At 37.4% G+C, this 17,174-nt stretch overlaps 1 protein-coding gene across 2 annotated transcripts in view; it reads right to left on the bottom strand.

Annotated features, from left to right (window-relative positions):
- Positions 1-2,800: 2,800 nt before the first annotated feature.
- The window catches only part of COL4A5 (collagen type IV alpha 5 chain), a 250,423-nt gene continuing 236,049 nt past the window's right edge, over positions 2,801-17,174 (bottom strand). For both annotated transcript variants that reach the window (XM_045995411.1, XM_045995412.1), the window contains 5 exons: positions 14,989-15,201; positions 7,782-7,959; positions 5,796-5,910; positions 5,302-5,474; positions 2,801-4,021 (listed from right to left, as the gene is read on the bottom strand). In XM_045995411.1, the coding sequence (XP_045851367.1) occupies positions 3,940-4,021; positions 5,302-5,474; positions 5,796-5,910; positions 7,782-7,959; positions 14,989-15,201 (761 nt within the window). In that variant the 3' untranslated portion in view covers positions 2,801-3,939. The remainder of the gene's footprint in view (positions 4,022-5,301; positions 5,475-5,795; positions 5,911-7,781; positions 7,960-14,988; positions 15,202-17,174) is intronic.

Genomic DNA, 17,174 nt, shown 5'->3' with positions numbered 1-17,174 from the left:
TGAGGGTGTTTGTACAGTGCAGCATGAGAACAGAACTTCTCTGCTAAAGAAGCCAACTGAAGTGTTGGCCAAAAAAAGTGATGGCACTTTGCTTCTGTGTTGAGAGGCATGGGACGTACCACCAGAGCCAATTCCTAATCAGGCTCTTAAGAAATCTTTCATAGCGGGGCGCCTGGGTGGCTCAGTGGGTTAAAGCCTCTGCCTTTGGCTCAGGTCATGATCCCAGGGTCCTGGGATCGAGCCCCGCATCGAGCCCCGCATCGGGCTCTCTGCTCCGCAGGGAGCCTGCTTCCTCCTCTCTCTCTGCCTGCCTCTCTGCCTAGTTATGATTTCTCTCTGTCAAATTAAAAAAAAAAAAAAAAAGAAAGAAATCTTTCATAGCAAAGCTTTCCCTTCTTTTGGATGCAGACGTTGGGAAACTGGGCCACCTCTTAAAATACTTGTTGATCTTTGTGAGGAAGAAAGAATACATGAAGCTTAAAACAAGAATCTGTCTTTCCATCCACGTCGTCGCAAATGGCAAGATTTCATTTCTTTTGATGGCTGCATAGTATTCCATTGTGTATATATACCACATCTTCTTGATCCATTCATCTGTTGATGGACATCTAGGTTCTTTCCATAGTCTGGCTATTGTAGACATTGCTGCTATAAACATTCGGGTACACGTGCCCCTTCGGATCACTATGTTTGTATCTTTAGGGTAAATACCCAGTAGTGCAATTGCTGGGTCATAGGGTAGTTCTATTTTCAACATTTTGAGGAACCTCCATGCTGTTTTCCAGAGTGGTTGCACCAGCTTGCATTCCCACCAACAGTGGAGGAGGGTTCCCCTTTCTCCACATCCTCTCCAGCATCTGTCATTTCCTGACTTGTTAATTTTAGCCATTCTGACTGGTGTGAGGTGATATCTCATTGTGGTTTTGATTTGTATTTCTATCATATGATCTCCCTGATATGAGGACATGGAGAAGCAACATGGGGGGGTAGGAGATAGGAGAAGAATAAATGAAACAAGATGGGATTGGGAGGGAGACAAACCATAAATGACTCTTAATCTCACAAAACAAACTGGGGGTTGCTGCGGGGAGGTGGGATTGGGGGAGGGGGAGCGGGCTATGGACATTGGGGAGGGGAAGCGAACCATAAGAGACTATGGACTCTGAAAAACAACCTGAGGGTTTTGAAGGGTCAGGGGTGGGAGGTTGGGGCAACCTGAGGGTTTTGAAGGGTCAGGGGTGGGAGGTTGGGGGAACAGGTGGTGGGTAATGGAGAGGGCACGTTTTGCATGGAGCACTGGGTGTTGTGCAAAAAGAATGAATACTGTTACGCTGAAAAAAATAAAATGAGGAAAAAAAAAAAAAACAAAAAAAAAAAAAAAACAAGAATCTGGAGGGAGAGCTTCAAAGGACTTCACCACCACCATCAAATAATGAGCTCAACAAATCATTACACATGCTTATTTATTTTTATAGGCAATAGTGCCCTCTTGTGATTAACATATGAATAAACCTTCTGATGGCTTGGTATAACCAGTGAGTTTTCAATTAACCATGCCGATCGAGGCAAAGAACTTCACGGACACCACAAGAAATAAAGGGTTCTTCAAATTTGGCCAAATGAGAAAACACACTGTACAATCACAAAATGTCCAATCATACCTCTTTGGAAGCTTGGAAGTGATGAGTGTAACACCAAGCATATGTATATCACTTGGGTTGTAGATGTAGTAACTACTTGTATCTGGTTAAGGAAGAACTGCTTATCCGTTGCCTGCATATGTGGGAAAACCATTAGGCATGTATGACTATAAAACTCACTCTAGGTAACTACTAGAGTAGTTACATCAGAATAATCTTTCATTATTCAGTGGCAAGGGAGGGTCAACAACATTAAGATCCTGGAATGGATTGAATTCATGTACTTTAAACAACAAAGCAGGACTGGGGATAGCTGGGGGCTTAAGAAACACATAGACTACATCACATGCAACCATTAAAATGTTAGGTTCTTTCTGAGGCAATGTTTTCAACCAGATAAAAACGAGAGGGAAAGCAACAAACAGCAAAATCTCTGAAATTAGTGCTTGCAACTGTAATCCAAGGAACAACCTTTAGGGGTATACAGCATGTAGAAAAATCTATGTGATGCAATATCATGTTTTCATTTAAAATTACCCATTAGTGTTTTCACACACGTGGTTATATGGAAAAATAAAGCTAGAATTTACATGTGGCTAGCCTTGAAATCAACAGTATTATTAAGCAGTTACCATTCTTTAGACTCTAACTTCTACAGCTACGTACTCTAAGCTTCAGCTTTTGCATGGGTTCATATTAGGGTCTCAAATTATCAAAATTGTTTTGGTTGTTTCATATTTTAATTGAAATACAATTTTTATTATAGAGGCTTTTAATACCTCTTTCAGCAAGTTTTCAACTATAGAGCTACATGTGTACATTCTTATTCATAAGGAATATTAACTCACTAATCTATTTTCAAACATTATTAATGAATTCTTCCCTAAATAGAAAGTAGTTCTTCTTTTCTCAGCCATCACCATCAATACAATATTGTTAATACATTTTTATTGTAAAAGTACTTTCCAATGGGTTGTTATGTTTATTAGAAAAAGTTTACATTACTCCATGTCTTCTATCAGCTATGAGTGATCAAAATCCGCAGAACCCTCTTTGGAACTGCTTTAAATGATTCTCTGAGAAGGGACTATTTGTTGATGTGAAGATGTGTAATCCATCTGTAAATGAGTAGATTTTTACACATAGTCTGAAGAGATACACGACAATCCATTCTTACAACATAGGATATCTTTAATTAAACTGATATTGGTGAGTTAAAAAACATGAAGTGAAAAGAGGACAACTAGGGAAATAAGGTATTCTATGGCTATTTATAATAAAATGCTTAAAATAAAAAAGTGGAAGAAACATTAATTGGCTTTGTAACTGAAGAGAGAAGACTAACCAAGAGATCACAGGAAAATAATTCTTACAGAAGAAGCACAGGGAACAAATCATCATCTTTTGCACATTTTTGTTTCTCAAAATTATTTGGCAGGACTTTGCCTAGCTAGGGATGAGCAAAAACAAGATGTAAGAAACATTTAAAAAGAGTGCATCTAGTATTAAGAATCTTGAAGAATACAGCAAAAGAGAAAATGTTCTATTAGATATTATAATTTAGTATGTAACATGAACATTTAAAATTCTGATTAAAGTGACAAAAATGACCTATTTTTTTAAAAAAGTCAAATAAGAATTTAGGGGATAGAACTCAAAATAAATTTGCTCTTAGTAGTAACTTGATGTAAGAATATAAATTCTTCCAGTTTGGCAAACATGGATACAAAATCTTGTTGTCTGTATTCTACATTTGCATAGGTTGTCTATAAAGAGTGATACATGTCAGGTCACATTGAAATGAGTCAACACTTTGAGCTAAAAGGCTGTTTACACAATATACACATTCTTTACTTACAGAGCAAAATAAGCTTAACACTTTTATATTAAAAACCTGGGATACAGTAGGATTAGTAGCACCACGAAAAATAATTCTTCCCCCAAACTGCAGTCTTTTATTTTACTCAGTGTGATTCTTCTCTTTATTTAACTTTTAACATACTGTTTTAAGTTACTGGGCAAAATATATAATCTTCATCTTATAATCCTGGGGAAAGTCATTCTGGACCCAAGAAGTAAATTCCTTATTTCATTCATAGAAAACTAATAGAGACCTTGCTCTGGCACATTGTTGAGGTACATCTGTATCTTCATGGTTACTAGTTAGCATGTTCTCTTGGTCATATATAGTAGCACCATTGGTGGCAGCAGTGGTAAAGTTGGGACGAGTGAGACGTTGCATCCTGGGAATTATATATATATATCACATTTAAAAACACACAAGGAATTCTTCAAAATGTTATGTCCTCTTCATGCACACTTGACATCGGCTAATACGTGTCCTCAAGTCTCCTGCTTTCAGTGTTTCTGACTGAGGTTTGCTAGGAGATAAGAAACAAGACAATCAAATTAGCCTTTTCTAGATTTTCAGTTCTATTACTGGTTCAGATTCATACCCAAACATCCTATTTTTGCTTAAGTAGCTCTCCTATGACTTAATCACTAACTTTTGAGCAATGTGATCTAGTGCAGTAACTGGTATGGCCGAAGAGCCATTAGTGGTCATAGTTATTTTTGTGACTCTTCTCTCTACCACTATTTCCTCTATTTGTCTCTTCCTCTTTATCTCTTATACATTTTTCTAATAGTCCTAGAATGAGGGAGATCTGAGCAACTGATGATGACTAAATGACAAAACATATAAATATGAAATGCAAAAAGATAACTTTAAGAAAAATATCAACTAATGATAACTCAAAAGAAGCAATATATAAAAATTAACTTAAACAAAAAAAATCTAATTTAAAGGACCTACCAAGACTGAAGTATCCTGAAGTACATATACTATATGTGATCTTACTCATTCAGACACTTGGATGAGAGCATTGAAAACATCCTGGGAAAGGGGTGCCTTCATGACTCAGTTGGTTAAATGTCCAACTCTTGATTTCAGCTCAGTTCATGATTTCGAGGTTGTGAGATCAAGTCTTCATCAGGCTCCATGCCCAGCATTGAGATTCTCTCTCTCTTCCCCTTCTCTCTCTCTCTCTCTCTCTCTCTCTCCCCCTTCTCCTCCCCACTCCTGTCTAATGACAGGAGTCTCTCTCTCTCAGAAGAAAAGAAGAGAAGAGAAGAGAAGAGAAGAGAAGAGAAGAGAAGAGAAGAGAAGAGAAGAGAAGAGAAGAGAAAAGAGAAGAGAAGAGGAGAGGAGAGGAGAGGAGAGGAGAGGAGAGGAGAGAGGAGAGAGAGAGAAGAGAAAAGAAGAGAAGAGAAGAGAAAAGAAAAGGAGAGAAGAGGAAAGTTAAGATCCTGGGCAAAGAGATCACTGTACTGAGGCAGGGATCATAGATCACAGCTTCAATCTTCAATTCCTGGGTAGCCTCTGTGTAGTTGAGCAGCTCAATTATTGTTGAGCAGGTTTGAAAGGTTATAACCTTTCCTTGCTTTGTGTGTTTGCTTCTGAAGGATTACTACTACCAAACCATCTGAAAGCACACATACCTAACATTAGCCAAGTCTGTTTTTCTGTCCTGAGTCAGGTATATGAAAAGAAAAAGCACAAATGAAAAACACAGTCCACTAAATCTTCAACATTTGTTGGGTATAAACAACCCATGAATTGCTTCTCTCTTCCCTAGTACTTTTGAAGGAAGTGCCTTACCTGAACATGTCTGACACATCTACAGTTGCTAGCCAAAAGCTGTAGGAATTGGCATAGTAGTTGCAGGTACCCCGCCCATGACATTCAATGAAGGGAGCTGAACGAAACTCTTCCAAGCAGGAACCAGGGGAGGCCAAGGCTTGACCTGAGCCCTCTGCTCCTGCGCTTGTGTGCTAGAAAATATAAGGAAAAATGTGCCACTCATACCTTAGTGAATACCCAATGATACGTGCTAAATATGACCCCAAATTCAAATCCAGTGAAGGATCTAGGGCAAGAAACAAGAGAACGATATCGGCACTAAGGGTACTCAACAGAAGCAGATTATGAAAATATATTCCAGAAAATATGTGAAGGGAAACACAATATTTGGACAGAAGTTATTTGAAGTTCAAGCTTCTTACTATGCAAATGGCAGGGATTCACTGTATTAGGAAGATAGATATGATGGGCAGTTAGCTACAATGACAAAGGCAAGGAAGAGTATTTCATACCATCATGAAGGAGTAGCCAATCCAGAGAGAATCCCATCCCTGAGGACAATGGGGAATCTGGATGGTCTGACTGTGAACTGCAATCACCACGGCTGGAGCTTCACATACTGCACATCTGGTAAGGGAAAGGGAGGGGAACACCATCTGCACAGTGAGTATGTGGGAACTAGCAATCCCTCTTCTTTCAAAGCTTTCTTGGTATAGATACCCATTAAGGAGTCTTCTGTGCTCACAAAAGCAGGAGAAAAATGCACTTCAAGAGTTGCTTTTTCATAAGCCCTGTCTCCCAATATACTTAATAAATTTATAAATGACAACTGTAAGCCTTATTTAAAGAAACTCCACAACCACTGCTATAGCGTTTTCATTTTCCATTCTGCCTTAAATTTGTATTCATACTTGCTATGGTCAATGTCATAATCACTGTAAGAATTTCACTTCGTGTACTGCACATACTATTTGCTGTCAAAATGCCTAACTGGATGGTAGACATTTAGTAATGCTGAAACTGGGGTAAGAACAATGTCTGGTGAACTGGAAAAGATAAGAAACAGAGACTTTCTTAAACCTCACCCATTATTTTTCTCCAAAGGATATTTATTAACCATTTGGCTATATCTAGAGAAATACAGCATTTCTAGAATGCTTGGCAGCTACCCAGGCACATGGAGATGTGGCTTAAATCTATAAAATTAAGTAAAGCAGCAACACAGTAAATATGTTGCCAAGTCTACCAAATCTTTAATAAATAACAGGAAGGGACCTTCTGACATAAGACTGAACCAATTTGGTGATTTTTTTCTACAAAAGAGGAAATACCTTTAAAGGACCATTTATTCCCAAGAGTTGGGACTGACAAAAATCACAAAAAATAAATTCCCCCCAAATCTGGGCAAATGTACTAAAAAGGGCACCATGGATTTCCTATTAAGAGATACTGAACTAGGTTTAACTTTTATATTCAATGTCAAATAAACTAGACTTTCCAATGATTCATCCTCTATGGTTAGTAGACTCCTAAATCAATTGGGCCATGATCAGAATGAAAATGACAGTGTCTCAAAGGCCTAGGAGATTGAGTTAGACTAGAGTTCTAATGTGGCAAAACTCTAGGAAGTCTATACTAATGGTACCTCTCTCCTGTTAGTTACTCATGCTCCAAACTTCAGCTATCACTCCCTCTGTCCCATAACTTATCAACAACCAAATCCTATCTATTGTATTAAAGTGACACATGTCCCCCACTGACAGTTCCAATCCATTCCTATCAGGACTACAGCAATACCTTCAATCTAACTGGTCTTTCTATTTTAGGACCATTTCCTCTATAACCTATGTTACATGTTGATGGTTCTATAATTTTCCCTTAAGTATAGCTCAAGCACTTTTCAAAGCTCCCCATTATAAACTAGATTAATTTCCAATTAATTCTACAATCTGGGTCCAAGATAACTTTCTAAACTCTTCCCCCTATGCAACCTTTACAAGTTACATTCTAGACATATCAATCTACTACCCATTCCCATGTTCTCTGCCTAGTATGCCCTTCCCCTTTAATAACCACCTGTATCTCAAGTCCTTCCCATCCTTTAATTACTAATCAGGTCAAAATACGTTTCTTCCATATAGTCATCCCAAATTTATCCAATTAAAATTAAACATTCTTTTCCTCGTGCTTTTATAACATTTTATTAGATCTATTGTAACATTTAGCCAAGAGTGATATATATTATATTAATTTACATATATTTGCATAATTATTCATCTGATTTCTTTGTATATTATACTAAGTCTATCACGGTGTCTGGTTAAAAGCAAATTGCCTATTAATATGGCTTAAACTAAATACTTAACTGGATATTATAAAGTCACCTCTGTCCTACCTAACCTCAGAAGAACATGATCAAATTATTAGCTTTAGACTCATTTCTGACTGGCTAAACTAATTGGGGATTGGTAAAAGTCAAAGTTAAACCAGTGTCTCACCGACTAATAAATGGCTGGATGTTCTGGCCCTTCAGGGGCTCCATGCTCATTGGCATGGGCTCTGGGGTAGACAGCCAGTAAGAATAGTCATTTCTTGAAGCAAAGTTGCAAACATTATTGATGTTGCAGAACATGAAAGGCATGGTACTGAAGCGACGAAGACAGCTGCCAGCCGTCCCTAGGAAGAATTGGGGGGAAAAGGATGAAGGACTATATGTGATGATGATACTTTAGTTTCTTTTGAAACCCTAACAAACAACCTGTCAAGGAGAAATTTGCCCATGTTTCTTAGATAATAAATACACTTTGTTTTAGGTCTTCAATTATAAGATGCATGTTTACTTATATTTTTAACATTTCTAAAATCAGGAAATATCTTATAATTTATATAGACATTTATTGTTGCAGTTCATTATATATTCTCCAACATTGTTTTTACACTGGTGATATACTTATAAATAATGGTGTCTTATGGATAATGTTGAGCAATTTATTATGAAAAAGTGAAGAACACACACAGAACTCCTATAATGTCTTGTTAGTACTTCCTTTCCAGTCTATCCTCTCTTCTTCCAAGACATCCTCAGTATGTATCTTGTTTGTTTTTGCAACCTCTTTGGGCCTAAGGACAATGGTAGTGCTGACCTAATATGCACAGGAACCATGAACAGTTTTGGCGGTGAATAATAAAAAGGAAAAAAAAAAAGACTAAGAGAAAAGAAGGATGCAAGGGGGAAAAAATTCAGAACTGGTAAGAGCAACAGAGGTTATCTATCTATATCTCTATATATAACTCTAAAAGTTATCTCTTTTATTCTTATTCACCAAAGAATGATGAAAAATGGTGCACCCCTTCACACATTTTTAAGTTTAGGTGTAAAACTTTTCATCAGAACTTCAAATTGATACTACGCCAATTATTAAGGTATTGGTTATTGTCTCTTGGCTCCAAAGCTACATTTCTATACTCCACTTTGTGATACTGGAGCCTGGGACTTTGCAAACTACATTTCAAATGTTAACAGCTATCATGTCTAGTGTTTTGTGAATATATTATAATTAAAAACAAACTTTCTCTCTCTCTTAAGTATATCCAACATAATGATTTGAAACCTAACAATAAACAGTTTTTAAGGTACATAAACTCATCTTTAACAAGTGGAAGTCATTCAATGCTCCTTTTGCATCTGGAAATTAATGTCAATTCCACTGTTCTCACACAGTTTTTCCTAGTGTGTTTTTAAAGTTTTTTTTCTAGATTATCCTATCATATTTCTCTGAAAAACCAATCTATAATAACTTTAAAAAACTTTCTATGATCATAAGACTTTACATGTTAAATATTTTTAAAATTGTCATCATTATATTGGGAATTTATAAAAAATACAGATATTATGAATTTTGATAATTACTAAACACAAAAAGCAAACTTGTTGAGAACGTATTTTCTAATGAGATGGATTAGAGGGAATTATAGAGCCTCAGTTAATGGAGACTTTAATGAAACCATTATTTTGAGTTGTCCCTTTGAATTTGTCCCCAGAGGTTTTCACACTTCACAGCAATACACAATAGTATGATTCTTTCATAAAGAGGGAGATGGGTGATAGTGAAAGGGGATGTGGGAAACAGGATTATCCAAAGCATATACACAGGCAGTTCAACTTCAGGAGAAAGTCCGTATGAAAGTTGAGGATTTGAAACTGATTCCTTTAAAATTATGCCTATTTATCCCCAGGGGTACAGGTCTGTGAATCGCCAGGTTTACACACTTCACAGCATTCACCATAGCACATACCCTCCCCAATGTCCATAACCCCCTCCCCCTCTCCCAACCCCACCTCCCCCCAGCAACCCCCAGTTTGTTTTGTGAGATTAAGAGTCATTTATGGTTTGTCTCCCTCCCAATCCCATCTTGTTTCATTTATTCTTCTCCTATCCCCCTAACCCCCCATGTTGCATCTCCATGTCCTCATATCAGGGAGATCATATGATAGTTGTCTTTCTCCGATTGACTTATTTCACTAAGCATGATATACATACATTATATGTTTATAAAAAAAATTGGAAGGGGAGGCGAACCATAAGAGACTGTGGACTCTGAGAAACAACCTGAGGGTTTTGAAGGGTCGGGGGTGGGAGGTTGGGGGAACAGGTGGTGGGTAATATGGAGGGCACGTATTGTATGGAGCCCTGGGTGTTGTGCAAAAACAATGAATACTGTTACGCTGAAAAAAATAAATAAATTTAAATACTGAAAAAAAATTATGCCTATTTAGTTCTTGGAAATTCCTTATGTATCCAAAGGAATACGTTTATCTCAGACTGAAGATGACTGATAAAACACCAACAGTTCTTAAACCTAATGGGTCATCATCATCATTGGGAATTTTTATATAAGAGGTTTAAGATGTGTCTAGGAATCTTTTCAAAACTTATCCAGGTTGAAAATCATTGATTTAGCCTAATTCTTTTTTCAGAGGAAAAAACGTGGCTCAGAGAAAGGTGACTAACTCAAGGTCATGTGAAGAGTGAATGACAAATTGGAATAATTGAAAATGGGTGGATTTACTGGTGCAGCCACTCTGGAAAACAGCATGGAGTTTCCTCAAAACGTTGAAAATAGAGCTATGCTATGAACCAAAATCACACTACTGGATATTTACCCTAAAGATATAAATGTAGTAATTCAAAGGGGCACATGCACCCCAATGCTTATAGCAGCAATGTCCACAATAGCCAAACTATGAAAAGAACCTAGATGTCCATCAACAGATGAATGGATAAAGAAGATCTAGTATATAAATACAATGGAATACTATGCAGCCATCAAAACCCCCAAATCTTGTCAAATCTTGCAACAATGTGGATGGAACTAGAGGGTATTATGTTAAGTGAAATAAGTCAGTCAGAGAAAGACAATTATCATACGATCTCACTGATATGAGGAATTTGAGAAACAGGACAGAGGATCATAAGGGAAGGGAGGGGAAAATGAAACAAGATGAAACCAGAGAGGGAGACAAACCATAAGAGACTCTTAATCTCAGGAAACAAACTGAAGGTTGCTGGGGGGGGGGGGCGGTGTGGAGGGAAGGGATAGGGTGGTTGGGTGATGGACACTGGGTATGTGCTATGGTGAGTGCTGTGAATTGTGTAAGGTCTGTGTAATCACAGATCTGTACCCCTGAAACAAATAATACATTATATGTTAATAAAAAAAAGAGGGTGATGGTAACAAAAGGAATGCTAAACCTGTTCTGTATAGGAGCAAAAAATTATGAAGAATCATTAGTGTATTAAAGCCTTACAGTTTTAGAAAATGAGAGGCATTGAGAATTCATGAGATTTTTCTTCAAAATTTTCTCTGAAAATTTGGAGACTATTCATTTATTTATTTATTTTTTCAGCGTAACAGTATTCATTGTTTTTGCACAACACCCAGTGCTCCATGCAATACGTGCCCTCCCTATTACCCACCACCTGGTTCCCCCAACTTCCCACCCCCGCCCCTTCAAAACCCTCAGGTTGTCTTTCAGAGTCCATAGTCTCTTATGGTTCGCTTCCCCTTCCAATTTCCCTCAACTTCCTTCTCCTCTCCATCTCCCAATGTCCTCCATGTCATTTGTTATGCAATTTGGAGACTATTCAGAATTCTGCATCATTGTGTGCAACCTAAAGCATAGATGCAACCAAACACCCATCTTCTCATCATTATGGGCCTTCCTTTTATGTACCTTTTCCTTTTCTTTTCTTTCTGAGACCAAGGGTATCTCCATCCCTGTCTCCAATTAAGCAGGAATGTTTTATTTCAAATTTACTTTATAAATAAAAAGTACTTTGATTTCCATTCTCCAATTTGATTTTCACACCTATGATCAAGAAAGATATAGGACCAATATTTTCTTATATTTTATACACAAAAAAAATTGGCTAAGAGGTATTGACTAACTCAAACCTGTGCATTCAGTGATGGAGGTAAGAACTGAATCCAACACCTACCAGTGCTAAATCCATCCGTTTTTTTTTTAATTAACATATAATGCATTATTTGTTTTGAGGTACAGTTCTGTGATCCATCAGTCTTACACAATTCACAGCACTCACATAGCACATACTCTCCCCAAGGTCCATCACCCCACCACTCCATCCCTCCCACCCCCCTACACTCCAGCAACCCTCAGTTTGTTTCCTGAGATTAAGAGTCTCTTATGGTTTGTCTCCTTCTCTAGTTTTTGTCTTGTTTCATTTTTCCCTCCTTTCCCCTATGATCCTCTTTCCTATTTCTCAAATTCCTCATATCAGTGAGATCGTATGATAATTGTCTTTCTCCGACTGACTTATTTCACTTAGCATAATACCCTTTAGTTCCATCCACATTGTTGCAAGATTTGACAAGATTTGGGGGTTTTTGATGGCTGCATAGTATTCCATGGTACATAGATTATATATACCACAACTTTTTTTTTTTACTGTTTTCACATTTGAATTTTTTTTAATTGTTTTTATTAACATATAATGTATTATTTGCCCCAGGGGTGCAGGTCTGTGAATCATCAGGCTTACACATTTCACAGCACTCACCATAGCACATACCCTCCCCAATGTCCATAACCCAACCACCCTATCCCTACCTCCCCATCCCCCAGGAACCGTCAGATTGTTCTGTGAGATTTAGAGTCTCTTATGGTTTGTCTCCTTCCTGATCCCATCTTGTTTCATTTTTTTCCTTCCTTACTCCCCACAACCCCCTGCCCTGCCTCTCAAATTCCTCATATCAGAGAGATCATATGATAATTGACTTTCTCTGATTGACTTATCTCGCTTAGCATAATACCCTCTAGTTCCATCCACGTTGTTGCAAATGACAAGATTTCATTTCTTTTGATGGCTGCATAGTATTCCATTGTATTTATATACCACATCTTCTTTATCCATTCATCTGTTGATGGACATCTAGGTTCTTTCCATAGTTTGGCTATTGTGGACATTGCTGCTATAAACATTGGGGTGCATGTGCCCCTTCGGATCATTAGATTTGTATTTTTAGGGTAAATACCCAGTAGTGCCATTGCTGAGTCATAGCGTAGCTCTATTTTCAACTCTCTGAGGAACCTCCATACTGTTTTCTAGAGTGGCTGCACCAGCTTGCATTCCCATCAACAATGCAGAAGCGTTCCCCTTTCTCTGCATCCTTGCCAACCCGTCGTTTCCTGACTTGTTAATTTTAGCCATTCTGACTGGTGTGAGATGGTATCTCACTATGGTTTTGATTTGTATTTCCCTGATGCTGACTGCTGTTGAGCACTTTTTCATGTGTCTGTTGGCCATTTGGATGTCTTCTTTGCAGAAATGTCTCTTCATGTCTTCTGCCCCTTTCTCAATTGGATTATTTGTTCTTTGGGTGTTGAGTTTGATAAGTTCTTTATAGATTTTAGATACTAATCCTTTATCTGTTATGTCATTTGAAAATATCTTCTCCCATTCTTTCAGTTGTCTTTGGTTTTGTTTTACACACCATAATCCTTCCAGTAATCCAACATAGACTGTATTTATTTGATCAGGTGATTGTTTCTTTAACATAAAAGCTATAGCTATCTGCATTCTTTGCTTAGCCATCAAGCTCTCTCCAATTTGATCCCTGTGTGAGCCATAGAAGAGACTCTGTAACCTGGGATCACTCCTGGGATCTTAGGCCCCCGATCATGGCCTTCCCATGTCTGAGCCCTATACTGTTCATGAATCAGGGCCAGTTTGTAGCCTCCAAGCCTGAATGCATAGTATGACAGCCCTTGTTTGACCAAATACATGCATTTTGACAAGTTACAGTGAGGTACTGGATAGCAGATTCCATTTTCTCTTTGAATTAAATTTTTTTTTTAATTTCACGGTGCTCAAAAACTTCTAATGGTTCCCTATTAAGTCAGGGATTTGAAGTTTATAAGCTTGATTATAGGTACAAGTTAAGATTCTGATAGTGAAGACAGAATGGTCTAAAAGGAGAAGTTTTATGGGAGGAAGACTAGAGGGTTTTACGTAAATGATAATAATATTTTCACCGTGAAGATTTGTCAATTATAAAATTAGAAAAAGAAGATGCCACCTACGGAAAGTAAATGTGGGAAGGAAAAATAGCAGAGGAAAGATGAAAAAGACACAAAGAAAAGCAGAAGTGGGAGAAGAAAGTTGGTGGGCAAACTCCTCCTTTATTTGGTTTCATAAAATGACCCGTGACTCTTGGCTTCCATGTTGGTGGAGATGTGTACTCCAGTGGGGTAGCACTCCCTGGCAGGTGTGGTCACATGACTGGAGAATAGAGTGAGCAGAGAAGACCTCTGGACATCTCTGTTGCTGAAGTGTTTTCACAAAATAGCCTAGCTAAAGAGACCCAGGAGGTCTCTTACTATGGAGACCCCAGAAACTGGGAGCCCAAACTATCTTCTCAATTATTTTTATGGAGACAAAGGGGATAATGACCCCTAAAATGGGCAGCCACAGGTCAATGGGGCTTTGAAATCCAAAGTCAAAAATTCCAGAAAAGGAAATGTTGAGAATTGGAGGATGTCTTGAGAGTCATCCAGTCCAGTTTCATCCCATCAACAAATCTGCCCACCACAGTATAGAGATGACACACAGGAACACATTAAATGAAGTACATTTTATACAGAAAGATGGTGCTTTACGTAGTTTTAATCTACTCTGATAATATTTTATAAAGCTATGACACTTATTTTAGGAAATATAAACTAGCATAATTAAGAAATGACCCCAATTTCTTCAATTTAGAAATCAAGATTCTCTTCAGAATGTACCTTTCAACTTGATAAAGACCAGTGTCAGAGAAGAAAAAACTATCTCCTATGAAAAAACACTGCCCACTCAAGCAACTATTGTACCTACCATAGAGAGCCCAGGGAATCTATTTCCTTAATAACTAAGCTAACAAAAGAGTACATGTGGCCTTCCCCAAAATGTGCTGTTTCAGGCCAAGAATTGTACCTCACACTAGCTAACTAATGCTTTTAGAGTAATGTATTATTTATTTAAAACTTACAGTGAATATATTTGGCTGCCCTTGACATGGTCTGCAATTTGGAAACCCCCCAAAACTGGGACATATACTTGTCTAATGCTACTCCAGAACCCAACAGGATTTTCAAAACAAAATGAAACACATAATAAAAAAATAAGATGCCAGTTATCTCACCCAAGTCTTGACCGTGAGCTCTTTTATTTCCTTGAACATACAGGAGAGAAAAGCCTTCATAAATCTGGACAGTTCCATGTGGGCATTGTGGTGCATCTGTTGTCTGGCTGTGACGTGTGATGAGGAATCCATGGGCGATAGAAGAAGTTCCTGGAGGACCTGGGGGACCTTGCATACCATCTGGTCCAGGGGGACCATCCAAACCACGGGTACCTATTTCCATGGAATCGTCAGTATACAAAATTTAAGTGAGCCCTGATCCTATTTTTATGGCTACTGACAAAACATTGTGATCTCATTTGATTTGTTAATTTAGTCAATATTTATAGAGTGCCTATTAAGATATTGTCAGATATCACAGATTTAGAGATAAATAAAATATGGTTCCTGCCCTCAAAGAGATTTAAATATACATATTTTTCCTAATGGAATTGGTTGTCAACATTAGGCACTATATAATGAGTACTGGGTGATGGAACATTAGATGGGAAGAAAAGATGCTTATTTGGGAAGTCTGTGTGTTATCTAGTCTCTTGCTCTATTAAAGGAATACAAAGCCCATGATGAAATTTCAGTCTGCTGTTTTGTTCATCAAGAAAGGAAGGGTGTGGTTGCCATCAGTCTGCCAGTTTCAGTGCTGAAAAACATTTTTCTTTGAATCTGTCTGGGGAATTATTCTCAGGCATACCTTTTTGTTTAGAGAATAGGCAGGGCACTACTAAAGCAGCCTTTTCAAAATATCTATTTTCAATTTACTGGTTCCGTTTCTCTGTTTAGTCCTTGATTTGAGCCTATTTTAAAACTATCTTTATACACAGGCCTTTTGCCACTGTGTATATGTATTTTCACTTTGGGGAAACTTCACAGCAAAGCTCATATGTGATGAAGATGACACTAACTTGTTTCTTCCCTGATATATAGTTAATGAAATGGCAGGGTATCAGTTCCAGGAAGGCCATAGGTATTACTAGTCTGCCTTGTTGCCATTGATATTTTTTGCCAATAAATATTCTTTCTTTTTGCCAATAAAAATTCTTTATGTTTATATTTTTAAAGTTATATTTATATTGTCTAGAGTTGCTAACACGTGTTAAAAATCTAATAACACGTGTTATGATCTTTTATTTCTGCTAGCAATCTTACTTCAGTGTGTTTTTAAATTTTTAACTTTTATTTTATTTATTGAAGTAGTTAACAAACAGTATTATATTCGTTTCAGGTATATGATACAGTGATTCAACAATCCTATACATTACTCAGTGTTCATCATGATAAATGAGTACTCTTAATTCCCTTTATCTATTTCACTCACCCCTGCCATACCTCCCCCTCTGGCACCCACCAGTTTGTTCTCTGTATTTAAGAGTCTGTTTTTTTATTTGTCTCTTTTTTCCTTTATTTGTTTCTTAAATTCCACATATGAGTAAACTCATATGGTACTTATCTTTCTCTCTCTGATTATTTCACTTAGCATTATACCCTCTACATCCATCTATGTTGTTGTAAATGACAAGATCTCATTCTTTTTTATGGCTAAGTAATATTCCTCTGTGTGTGTGTGTGTGTGTGTGTGTGTGTGTGTGTGTGTGTGTGTGTTCCTTTTTCTCCACTTTCTTACCAACACATTTCTTTTTGATTCTAGCCATACTGATGTATATAAGGGGATATCCCATTGTTGTTTTGATTTGTATTTCCCTGATCATTAGTGATGCTGGGCATCTTTTCATATGTCTATTGCCATCTGTATGTCTTCTTTGGAAAATGTCTATTAAGCTCCTCTGTTATTTTTTATTGCAAGGTGATTCAAATTCTCTTTGGAAGTAGCTTTAGAACATACTGGAAATCTAGTGGATACCAGATTCAATATTATCAGGAGAACCCACTAATGAATAAACTAAAAACCTGAAAATCAATTTGTCATCTCAGTATAAGATGCCACTCTGACTCTCAAAGCCCTGTGGGGAGCACTTAAAACTTTATAAACCTTACAACTATATTACTGAATTTTATGGGGGGAAATTACACTCTGTTGTCATATTTTAAAATGTAGAAAGATTCGCAATAGTTTCAAGATGGTCATGGGATTTAAATCAACATACTGAAAATTATCAGAACGGGTAAGTATAGTGAATAGGTAGAAAAACCTCATTTTGAGGAAAAACTGTTTCTCAGTATTCTAAACACAT

This window comes from Meles meles, chromosome X (assembly GCF_922984935.1).
Source record: "Meles meles chromosome X, mMelMel3.1 paternal haplotype, whole genome shotgun sequence".
NCBI lineage: Eukaryota > Metazoa > Chordata > Mammalia > Carnivora > Mustelidae > Meles > Meles meles.
The sequence above is the reverse complement of the archived record's forward strand: the minus strand, read 5'-3'. Positions and strand labels throughout refer to the sequence as shown.